At 41.7% G+C, this 12,289-nt stretch overlaps 1 protein-coding gene across 1 annotated transcript in view; it reads right to left on the reverse strand.

Moving 5' to 3' along the window:
- Positions 1–998, reverse strand: part of PLCXD3 (phosphatidylinositol specific phospholipase C X domain containing 3) — a 74,585-nt gene extending 73,587 nt beyond the window's left edge. The window contains exon 1 of the mRNA XM_066569661.1: positions 828–998. Coding sequence (XP_066425758.1) covers positions 828–930 — 103 coding nt within the window. The 5' untranslated portion in view covers positions 931–998. The remainder of the gene's footprint in view (positions 1–827) is intronic.
- Between the last annotated feature and the right edge of the window lie 11,291 nt (positions 999–12,289).

Consider the following 12,289-nt stretch of genomic DNA (forward strand, 5'->3'; position numbering starts at 1 on the left):
CATTAGAGCTTCAACATCTCTGAAACCTCATTCCGGTTAGACACCTTAGAGAGGAAGGATGCTGGTAAAGAGGTCTTGCAAAACCTTGAGGTGCTCCTTCAAACAGAGATCATCTGAAACAATTACTGGTTTGCATTCTAATATGTATTTTGCCTAAGTCTACAACCATACTTAAAATCTTAAAAAAAAACAAAAACAAAACACAAAACTGAGGAAGGACAGGAAAGAGTTCGTAGTCTAAATACCATCACCTGCCATCCCTCATCTTATTTAGAATTGTGTTGAGATCGAGCGTTTTCTGACAGCGACATGACACGAAGCCGCACAGTGCCGCAGCCTGCCTCCCCTCCCGCAGCCGCAGCCCTGCGTCCGTCCCCGCTCCGACCGACCTCGCCGCACAAGTTTACGGGGAAAGGGGCAGTATGTGGCATTTAGGTCCTAGGCGAGGTTTACTGCTTGGGCTGCTACGCCAGTCCGGCGGTACAGGAACAGGCTCCCTTCCCTCCCCGACACCAGGTACAGCCGCGCACTTCGCACCCGCCGCTCCACAGCCGCTCACAGCGCGGGGCCGCCGGAGCCGCGTCCCGCCGGCGCCTCTGCCCGCACCTGCCCCGCTGGCTCCCACCCACTCCCACAGGCAGTGCAAGTCAGCGCGGCGAGGGACGGGCACGGAGCCCCGCGGCAGCGCGGTAAGGGATCTCCGCGGAACCCCGCGGCAGCACGGCCGGGGCGCGCCGCCTCCCCAGAGCGTGGAGCGCTGAACCGCACCGAGAGCTTCACGTTCCCGGCGCAGGGCAGCCGCGGGGCGGGCAGCCGGGAGCACCCACCGGGGATGGCCAGGTTGGTAAGCGGGGTGCTGTGGAGGCTGCCCGGCAGCGCTGCCATCCAGTCGGCGAAGAGCAGCTCGTTCTTCCCCAGCGACGAAGCCATGCTGCCGCCGCAGCTGTACCGCCGCCGCCGCTGGCTCCAACTCGCCCAGTCCCGGCCACGGCCACCGCTACTGCCACAGCCCCGCCGAGCCCGGGCCCCGCCCGCCTGGCACCGCCTCCCCCCGCCCCGCCGAGCCCCCGCCACCTCCCCGCGGCGCGGCGTGAGAGCCCTCGAGGCCGGCACCGAGCGTGGCGCGACCGGACGGCACCGCCGGGCTCGGCCCGGACACTCGGTGGGCGATCCCGCCCCAAGTACCGCGGGAGTCCGGGGAGTGAGCGGCGTCACGGCCCGGTCGTGGCGGGTCCGCACCGCCCCGGGCCCTAGCGCCCCGGCCCGGGCCGGGAGCCGGCAGCAGAGCCCGCCCCGGGAGCGTGGTCTGTGCCTGGGATGGCGGTCGGGGCCCCGGCTTGCGGCTGGTGGCCCTGGGCCTCAGCAGAACCTCCCTGACCTTGGCGATGGCACGGCTGAATGCCCCGCGCTTGCAGGCGGCTCCCGGGCAGTTTGATCTCCCCCTGATACGAGCGTCTCTTTTTGCAATGGGTTGTTCACACGAAAAAAAAATCGGTGCACCTTAGTTGAACATGCCCTGCAGACCTAATTTTTTGGCAATAATTTTTTAATGATCCAAAGTAGTATCTTCTATTATCATCTCCAGCCTGTCTTTGGAGAAACATCTTAGCGTTGGCAGTAAGGAAGCATTTGCGTGGTTGCCTCAGGATGGATGAATGAATGAACCTTATAAAGCTCTGTGAGGCATTTTGAGCTGTTATAACCAACGTGGCCTTCTCACCTTCGGCGTTACCCATTTTTGTGAAAGTTGTTTATAAAGGTGTAGAAAGAAGTTCATATGGTAGAACTATCAAAAACAGTGCCTAGAGAGAGCCATGACTGAGGCAGGTTCACTTTATCAGTTCACCTTGAATTCTTATGAGGGTCGGCTCTGGTTCTGTAGCTTGTGTTCTTACTCAAACCCTTCTATAACAGCTGAGTTTGAAAATAAAATTTCAGGGAACAACTAATAATAGCCCTCCTTTCACTTTCTGTCTAAAGTTTCCAGAGCAAGTGTGATGAGAAACTCATCCTTTGGCCGCAATTTCATGAAAAGTGAGTGACTGTTTCTGAGGTATTTAAAGGAAATTTTGCTGACTCACTTTTTGCAATAGAAATAGCTCTTGAGGAGGGATTTGACTGGAGAAATGTGATTATATGGTTGACCTTGGGGGAGATGTTGAGTCTGATTTGAACAATACATGAAAAAGGGAGAGGAGAAAGCAAACAGCCACCAAGGCCTGACAAGTTTTTGCAGTCCTGCTTCCTGTGTATGAAGCTGCTAATCTGCCCCTTCCAAAATGACTGGTATTAGCAAGCATGAAAAAAAAAGACAGATCCACATTCTGGATATGAAGACATGAACCTCACTAAAAACATGGAAGATATTACTTATAAAGGTTGAAGGTTTTACATTACATCATCTTCAGAGAATGGAAGAAATTTTAGTAAAAATTTCAAGATTTTTAAAGAGCATTCCAGTAAGGGGCAATTAATGTTTCTAACAACATGATTAAATCAAGTAATATTTTTTTATTTAAGGGGCAAAATTGTTTATGAATTGCACTGGTCACCTGGAAAATTGTTGATGAACTTTCATCCATTTCACTATGTGGCCTACCTTTTCTGAGACAAAACTGAAATATACATCTTTTTGAAAGATTAAACATGTTGTTAATCTCTTATGGTCTCTGAAGCTTTGGTGATAGCTCAGAGCAAAATGAAACAAATACCAGCAAACTCATCACTTTAAAATGTATTAATATGTAGAATAATGTCTAAAACTACCTTTCAGTAGTGCTTTCTACTCCAATGAAGACCTGTAAATATCCCTTTCTCTACTGACTAGAAACCTGTTGGCATTTGCTTCTGCAAGTAATTTGGGCTTTTATATCTTCTTTATTTTTTTTTAACACCCAAGGTATTATTCTTCATAGTCTGGATTTTAAAACCATGGATACTCTGCTTCATGAAAACTGGCCTACTCTAACGTGTCTCACACAAATCATGCTTGAAGAGGTCTGCCTCTGTTTCTAGTGCAATGTAACTGCTACAAAAGCAGGCTTAAAATCTGTCATTGAGTCTCTATGGACTTGGGAATCACAGGCTTAAATCACAGGCTGAATTTGAAGGGAGGTGGGATAGGAAAGGAGACTTTTATGGGACAGAATGTGAGAAACATTTATAGAGCAAACTAAGAAACACTGACTTGGAACCTTTGCCATCAAATAAAAAGGTATTTTTTTTAGCTTTTCAGTGGTATGTAAAACATTTTTTTATCTGCTTGGGAGGTGTTTAATTAAAAAAAGGCAAACCATTTATCTTGATTAAAGACCATTTGACTCATTTTCACTGATTTATAAACAATGATAGCCTGTAAATCAAAGGCAGAATATCCATACAAGCTTTTGTTCCTATTTAAAAACAGTAAGAAAAAAAACAAAAAAAATCACATTTTTGGCTATATTATTGAAAGCCTTACATATAGCAAGTCTGAACTGTTAAAGAAAGTTAAGGAATGAAATAATTTAAAACCTTGAAAATACCAGGTAAAATGAAAATTAAAAGCAAGAAACAAGAAAATACCATCTTTGCTCTTTTATTCACAGCTATGCTGAGCTCACTGAAGATGCCATGAAGAGACAGAAAATTGAAATTGTGCTATCTGTTCATCAGGTACTGTGTTCTCTCCAGTCTGCAGTGTGTATGAATAGAGACACCTCTGCTTCCATGGAATGGCAAAATAGAGTAATTTAGCCAATAGGAATGTTGCTTCAGCATTCAAAACTAACTACACTATTTAAAAAGATTTCCTGTTGTTTTTATTCTCCAAAAAAATAGCATTTTAACAGTATACATTCACTGTTACACTTTTTCATTTTAGCAATCACACACTTTGCTTTTTCATATGTCCTTGGCATCTGTTTTAATCATGTGAATAACAAAGGACTAACAGGATCTTTTTCTGTAAGTTACATAAAGTACATTCCACTCTAAAAGGTAAAAGAAAAAATTACTTAATGGGACATTGTATTTCTGTGACTATCTTATTATATAGAAAAATTATTTATTTACTTTAAATATATTGTTAATGAATTCAAAATGAGTCTTGGAACTGAAGAATTAGTATTGTTTAAATAGTTGAACTTTTTCAGTGGATTCTGCTTCTGAGGTTGGTTTCTTCCTCCTTCTTACTACCCATTTCTATTATTAGAAGTTTTTCAGAACAAATCCTGGCTGCCATCCCATGTTTGCATCTCTCATGGCTTTCAGTGACTCTATCAGTAACACTTGGGCAGTAAAGCCTTTCCAGTTGTTTGCAGCTGAGTTGCTAATTATATTTTTGTTTCTTGGAAAGGCAGTGGATCCACAATTTTCTCAATTTTGCTACTTCTCATGGCTAACAGGTATAACAAGTGGGACAAGTACTTAAAATCTCAGAGTCAAAGTAGATTGAATGAGATAGTTTATTCAATAGCCATATGGGTGAATAGAAGTTGTTACAGGCATTTTGTGGTCATTTTTTACTTTGTGTGGCTACTTTGAGAATCTCATCCTGCATTCATTACGCAATCTCTGTTTAGCAGTATTTGTCCTGTCAAAACAGATTACAAAATTCCTCAGTAGTCAGAAACCTTGTAGAAACAGGAAAATAGTATTTTTTTCATTTTATCTGAAAGAATAAATCTGTTTCTGATTTTCAATCAGAAGAAAATATGGTTTATTCTGTACTCTGATTCGTTATTCTCTACTGAGAAAACTGAAGCATCCTTGCTTGTGCCAGTAAGGAATCTGAGAAGAAACAATATTTGTTCCAAGCAGCTGACAAATGTCAGGATGATGCTAATGTTATCTCTACTCTCTTGTGGTAAATTACACTGACTGGGACAATGGTGGGTTAATATAAATGTACAACACATGTTTTTACTTGCATACTTTATAACCAAAGCAAAGACATTAAAAAAATATACAGAAAATCAAATAAGGTGTCTAACAAGACAGTTTGTTATAGTTAACCAAATTCTGGAAGCTTGAAATAAAGAGGATAAAAGGCAAATTAGAGTCTTTGTATCCAGTCCTCAGGTGGAAATCAGTTTCACCTTAGATACGTCTTTCTGAATAGTGTTTATCAGGTTTCTGGAAGAAGGTTTGTTTTGTCTTTTTTAACTTTTCAAGCAGAATCCTGCTATGTCTCACCTAGCATCAAAGCACACCACTGGCTACTTTTTTTACCTGGTTAAACACAAGGAGGTTTGGTTTTGTTGGCATTACTGAAAAGACTCTAATGGCATTATCAAGAACAGCAGTGGCAGAACATGAAAAACCCTATTTTCTCAGAACCAGTGTATCAGATCACAGCAAAGTATGCAAATTTGGTGCAGGGAAGGGTGAAATAGAGATTGCTTTTTATTTCTAGACCAACTTGACCATGTTTAAAAGCTTCTGTAGAAGCTCATGAACATTTTGTCATGAGTAAGTGTTTCTGAGACTTGAAGGCCCCATGTTTGGCATGGTTAGGAATTTGCAGAGAAAGCTTGATTCAAGAATTTGAATGTGAGCTCATTCTCTAGGTAGAAAACTGTTGTTTTATTGAAAACAAAAGCAAAATGAGATAGTTTAGTGGTGGGCTTACCACAGGCAATGCAGAAGGAAGCATCAGTGCTGATCATAATCCTTGTAGCCTCCCAAATGCAGTGTTGGCATGGTCACAAAAGACCTTATCAACATGAAAATATCTAACTTTAGTTTAAAAAAAAGCTTGAAAGACCCAAAACAACCTCCCCTCTGCTATGTTTCCCAACCCTGTCAAAAAGGAATGAGAAGTTTTTGAGGCAGTTAGATACTCCGTGACTCTACTTAGTTTTGTCAGAAAACACAGCCCTTTGCATGAATACAAAATTTTGAACAGTCTAACTAAAATCTTCACTAAAAGGTTATAATAAACAAAACATTCCAGGAGATTGTTTGGATGATGTTATGTCTGCTTTGGCATTGTAACCAACACAGGCAAATTAGAAATGTTCAAGGCAGGGTAAAGACTGTTAAAAATGTAAGACCAAACCAAGTGAAATAAAAAATTTATTTTCATGGACTATATATTGTGTTATCACATAGTGGTAAATAAAAACAAGTCCATACAGAGAAAAATCAGTGAAAATTGCAGGAATTAAATGGATGTGATAATCAGAAGTAGATAATGCTTGCAGGATTTTACAGTGGACCACCAGAAACAGAAGATGCAATCTGCTTGTATGTGTAAACTATTTAGGATGTAGTTCAAAAGTACCATGCACGGTATTTGGAAAGGAGAGGAAAGAGGAAAATAGTATTTCTGAATAGATATTAAAGTACTTTTTGATTTGTCAAGGTATGGAAATTAGTTGCTATAAAAAGAAACACTTGTTTTACAACTGTTTCTTAACCATCAAGATATTTAGAGTGGCATTTTGTAATTTATTCTGGATTTGACTAGCAGAAGATATGTACTATTACATAGTTCCCATCTCATTGCTGTATGATTACTTTTAAAAGAGCAGACATCTGTCAAACAGTTCATGATCTGCAGTAAGTGTTTTTAACAACATTTTGAAAGAAATGGGAACTTCATTAAATGAGAAAATAGCAAAAGCAAACAAATGTATAATGACTGCTTAAGCAATGAGTATTAGGCAATAATAAGGATTTTTATTTCTGTGCCTGTTGGAGAACAGTCCAAAATCAGTGAGAAGATGAAAATACTCCACTGAATTTGGATCTCCTGCATGTAAAACTAATATCAGTTGGTCAATAGCTGATGCACCTACTGCACTTATGTCCAAAGCCACTGGAGATGAAAAGTCTTTTCTGTTTTTAAGTAGAAAAGATGATGGATTACACAGAAGACTTTTCAACAGGAGCTGCAGTGTGTTAACAGTGGTCACTTCTACTCTTGGCAACTGGAGTCATGTTACATGAAAGATGCATGTCTGCATCCCAGATGAGGCTTTCCAAACAAGCTCTTGCTGTTTGCATGGTAATGAAGCATTCCCAAAAGGTGTTGAAAACAGTCAGCAGGACTGATAAGATTTTTAGCACATGACTCAAATCAGTACGCCAGCCACATTTCACGGGCCGGAGTTGGTGCCTGCTGAATGGATGAGAGGTCATGTTCCTTTGTATTTACACATATCCCATGATCGGTGCAGTGCTGTTGTTTCAGCCTGGCATTTGCAGGTTGGGTAGTACAGGTTGCCGGGCAGTGTCTCAACCCCAAACAAAAGGGTTCTGAAGTCGTCAGACTTCTCTAGGGGAACAGGTTGGTGCAAATGCTAGAGAAAGAGAGGTGACAATTATGTGTAAGAAAAAAGCTTTTGCATGGTCTGCTCTTCCCTACTCCACTTTGTGATGTGATGGAACACAATGTGGTCATTACTCAAGGTGCAACAACATAAAACTTCTTACCTGAAGCCACAGAGTCTTATTTTTGTAGCGCAAGAAAATAGGGTGAGAGAGAATAGAAGATAGAACAGCAGAATGGAAAATGTGTGTGATAGTAAAGAAAGGAAAGGAATCCCCCATAAGCATGGAGAAAGCTGATATCCAAAGGTGGTCGTATCACCAAGAGCTTAGAAATCAAGTTCTGGGATTTATGTCTGCCCCTGGCCATTCATTCTCAGGGACAATGGAGTGGAGGAGCTGGTCTTGCTTTTCCTCTAGAGCGTGTCTGTTCCACTGCCATCCAACTCCCAGTTTTTCTGGATTCATCTCCATGTCTCACTGCTTTGAATTGCTGCCTCACCCTTGAACTTCATGGCAAATTAAATTACATACCTAACACTTTAATTTCATGATTGCACTGTACCTAGTGAACCATTCCAAAAATCTGTAAATATTTCTAGCTAGAGACTGGAAATCAGACATCAGTTTTTGAAAGAATTCTCTGCCTTCAGGACTGGGCTCTATTGCTGTTCATCGCAACTTGCTACTTGTTAAAAACAGTTTCATTAAATGCAGCGCAGCTCAGGATTATCAAGATAATTAAGTTTGCAATGATCCATATGACACTGAGTGAATAAAAGCTATCAGGAATTCCTAATATGAGTACAATCCCCTTAAGACTAAAATTCATTATTCTTTACAATATAAACTCAAACATTTTAGTGTCTAGGACACAAAGTATTTTCCCAATTTTCTTGGGGGAAAAATTGAGATTACATAGGCCGAAGGATTAAATAGGATCAGAGGCTTTTCCCCAGGTAACCGACAGGCATCATAAACCAATGCAAAGGACAGAAGGTGCAGTCTTGCTCTGGCTGGCCTCCTTCATCTGCTCATCAGCAGGAAGGAGAGCTTGCAATTCACCCTCCAATATGCTGCATATGCTGCACGATTCCAGCAGCTCATAAAGGTTGCAGCTTTAATACATTGCCTCTGACAACCTGACAGTATTTTAGCAGTGTTCTCCCATTTAATCATTTTTACCCTTTTTCATTTCATGCAGCAGCTTAGTAATCAGAATAATGCCTTCATCCACTGAAGCACTTACTATGGTAATAGCCTAACAAAGAGAATTTCAGGACCTGCTTTTTGGGATTCAAGATGATAAAGTCTGGTTGTGTTTTATTGACGTCCTGAGTCCTGTTGAAATATACACATTGGTCAAATTAAAAATCTTTGGACATGACTAAGTCAAATAGGGCCCAGTGAAGATGGATCACAGCAGCACAGCAGAGGGAGGAATGAGGCCATTTGATATGAGCAGCTGGAGGAAACAAGTGCTTGCACCCTTGCCAGCAGGACTGGTATGGAGCTGGGAGTGTGGCTGTTTCTGCCTTATCCCAACAAGAACCACGACAAGCATTGTGGGTCATCCACTGTATTTATTTAAGGGGCGAGGATTACTCATCAAAAGTGGAGTCTAAATTCCAAGGCTCACTTGCAAATCCAGAGCATCACCCCAATGATCAAACAAAGCCCCACTGCTTCCCACAATAGTACTGGGTAGCTCCTTTCCTTGATGCATAGGCTAAACTCAGCATACCATCACTTTGCCTTAATATATGTCTGGGGAGTTGTGAGGGGTTTTTTTTCAGATATTCAGCTTTCTATTTACAAGTTTTAAGGGCAATAGAGAAAAGCAATTCTTCATAGAAATAGATATTCCCTGTCGTATCCATAAACCAGCCACTTTAACAGGTGCTTTGCAAGGGCTGGACAGGTCAGAGCATGACTCTGCTATAATGTGCAGTGTCTGCTCTTCTTCACGTTGGCTCCAGGCCCTGTGGAGATTAGTGAGGGCTCAGCCAGACAAGACAATGAAAAGCAAAAAAATTCTGCACAAATCTACACACAGACATACAGACCTCACCGAAATATTCTTTCTTGTGTGTGTGAAGCAACAGATTTCCAATTTCTGCTGCTATGGAAAACAGAAACTTAATTCAACCAGTGAACATGCTGTTTTCATTCACCTGGGGGAGATCCAAGGTATTTTCCTCATGGTGATTAACAGCTTTGCAACCCACCAGTGCCTGCAAATGCACTGTGAAACAAAGAAGGCTTAGATGGACTTGGAGGAGTGGAAGAAGCTTGAGATGAAAGCCCAGTGTTCAGTTTCATTACCCTGCAGACTAAAGAAAAAATCTCTCTGAGCAGAGCACAGTGGCAGAACATAACAAAATATTTATTATTGCATTTAATTAGTGCTAGGTTCAATTTGAAGGTTGTTAAGTAGCCTTTTGTTTTCATAGGATTCTTTTTTTGTTGAAGGGTGGTGCAGTTCTGTGTAAATCAACAGATTTTTGCAAGTGTACGTATGTAATCATGTCAAAATCAGAAAACACATATTTATGAGTTGAAGAAAATGTACATTGATTCTAGGCATAAGTATTCTGTTGGAAATCTCTGTGTGGAAATGATTCAGCGGCAGCTGAATTGTAAAGGTAGAATGCTGAAGTCTCCTCACTGTTGTGTTAAGCTTATACTATCTGAGAAACACGAGCATTGATGTGCTATTCCACAAGCCATATGAAGGGAGAGAAATACCAAAACTGTGTCCTGTTTTTAGAATTCAGTTTTTGGAAGAATTTTCCACTGCTGAAAGGGAAGTAGCAGTGGGAGTTTTGTGAATTGTCTAGATGATAAATAACTTGAATCACACACAGACTGAGGAGTCACAGTGGTTCAAATCCTCCCCCCTCTGAAGTTGATGGGAGACAGCCAACCTGCACAAGTGCTGTTTTGGGTTTCCCTACAATGTTGCAAAAGTTTTGTACATAATTTTGTTTGCTAAACAGACCAAGTGTTGTGGAAGGAGAAGGAAAAGCAGGAGCTACTTTTCCTATTGCAAATGACAGTCAGAAATACTCACTGATCTGCATCAGTTTTATTCCCTGGTACCAGACTTTGGATCTCAGGTTGAAAATTATCCTGCATGAGGGGAGACAGATGTCTTTAAGACATGAAACTAAAGAAAAGCTTCGAAACCAAGCTGCCCCCAGGAATAGCATTTTGAGAAACACAGCTCAAGCACACACACATGCAGTTGGAAGCCCATCTGAATGTAGTTCACCACTCACACTAAAGGGGTTTTAATGCTCTGAGAGAATAGCACCTATTAGTCACCACCAGAACTCTCTTTTCCAATACTTCTTTCTATAAAATATTCTAGAAATTCTCCTTATAGGGAGAAGCTGTTTGAGCAACTTTCAATAAATTACAGAAGTTTAGTTGAGATTGGTTTGAAGTGCCACATTCTTTCTGCTGCACGTTGAGGAACTGTAGGACAAAGAAGGAGGATAATTAGGAAAAATATGAGAGCAAAGGATTTCAGAAGTTGTGAGTGTGCCAGCAGCGGGTAAATGGTTTTCTGATTGAAGTATAATGCCTTTGGGGAAAAAAAATCCTCACAAAAGTACATTGGTATAATCTGAATGCCCTTTTACTGTGCACCCAATACCTGAAAAAAAGGAAGTCTTACTAAATGCAGAAGGAAATTCTGGCATTTCATTTACACACATAAAAAAATGTTTGAAAACATTAGTATGAAAAAGCAATGAATCTCTCTGCTAAAACTGTCTGTGTCTGTAAGAGATAAGAGGGCAGGAGGAACGAGAAAGAACAGTAATTTCTTTTAAATTATTATTGTAATCCGTTTACTTACAGCACAGCACCTACAAAACACCTTGCAATGACTGGGCAGATGCTCTGGCAGAAATAAGTACTCTCACTGTTCCCTCACTTTTCCATTTCCTTGCAATTCACTTTTTTTTTCTAAAGTAGTGAATTCTTCAGCTCAGGTATTGTTCATAGTGACATGCTAATAGGAACCTCTACTCATCAATGCAATAGAAATTATTAACATGAAGGAATTATTAGCATACCACTATTCATGTGGTTAAACATGCATGTGAAGTCTTTGGTGGGTTTTTGCTTTGCAATCTCTACTTGGTGGCTCCCACAGCTTCAAAGTCCTCTGCAAGGGGGAAACCTGCAGAACTTCTGCCAGGACTGACCACTCAAGACCTTGCCCTGCAGTAGAGGGGAGGAGTTACTGGGGAAGATTTGTCTTGTTTAACATTATTGTTTTGCCCAAAGAAAGATATTCTGGTCAAGCCTATGAAGCCCAGCTCTATTCTGGAATTTTGAAAGAAAAACTTTTTAGAAGAATGAACAATGTGCATTTAAGTGCCCACTTAGTGTCTTTAAAGGATTTGTAAGAGGCAATAAGTGTTGCTTGTGCTACATCTGATAAAGCTTGAGAAGTGTTAAATATATCTCAAAAATTATGAGGAAGGCTTAGAGACAGTCAGTGAGGCACAAACAGCAGCAGGGACAGCGGTGGCAGCTACAGTAAGTTCTGGGGGCTGAGCATGAGAATGAGCAGGGCAGGGGGTTCCTGGAGTCAGGGACATCCAAGCAAGGGCCCAAAGAAGTCATACAAGGAGCTGCTTTCACTTGGCTTGTTCAGCCTGGCCAAGAGGAGACCTCATAGCTGCCTGCAGATTCCTCACAAGGAGAAGCAGAGGGGCAGGCAGTGACAGAACCCAAGGGAACAGCAGGAAGCTGTGTCAGGGAAGGTTCAGGTTGGGTGTCAGGAAGTGGTTCTTCACCTGGACGGTGGTTGGGCACTGGAATAGGTTCCCATGGGAGGTGGTCACAGCACCAAGCCTGACAGAGTTCCAGAAGCATTTAAACATTCTCAGGCCCAGTTCTTGGGATGCGGCTTGTGTGATACACACAATGATCCTGATAAGTCCCTTTGAACTCAGGAGATTCTGTGGTTCACTGAAGAGATGAGAGACCTGGAGGCACCTCTCTCAAGCAGGGTGAT

Source organism: Molothrus aeneus, chromosome Z (assembly GCF_037042795.1).
Source record: "Molothrus aeneus isolate 106 chromosome Z, BPBGC_Maene_1.0, whole genome shotgun sequence".
Taxonomy (NCBI): Eukaryota; Metazoa; Chordata; class Aves; order Passeriformes; family Icteridae; genus Molothrus; species Molothrus aeneus.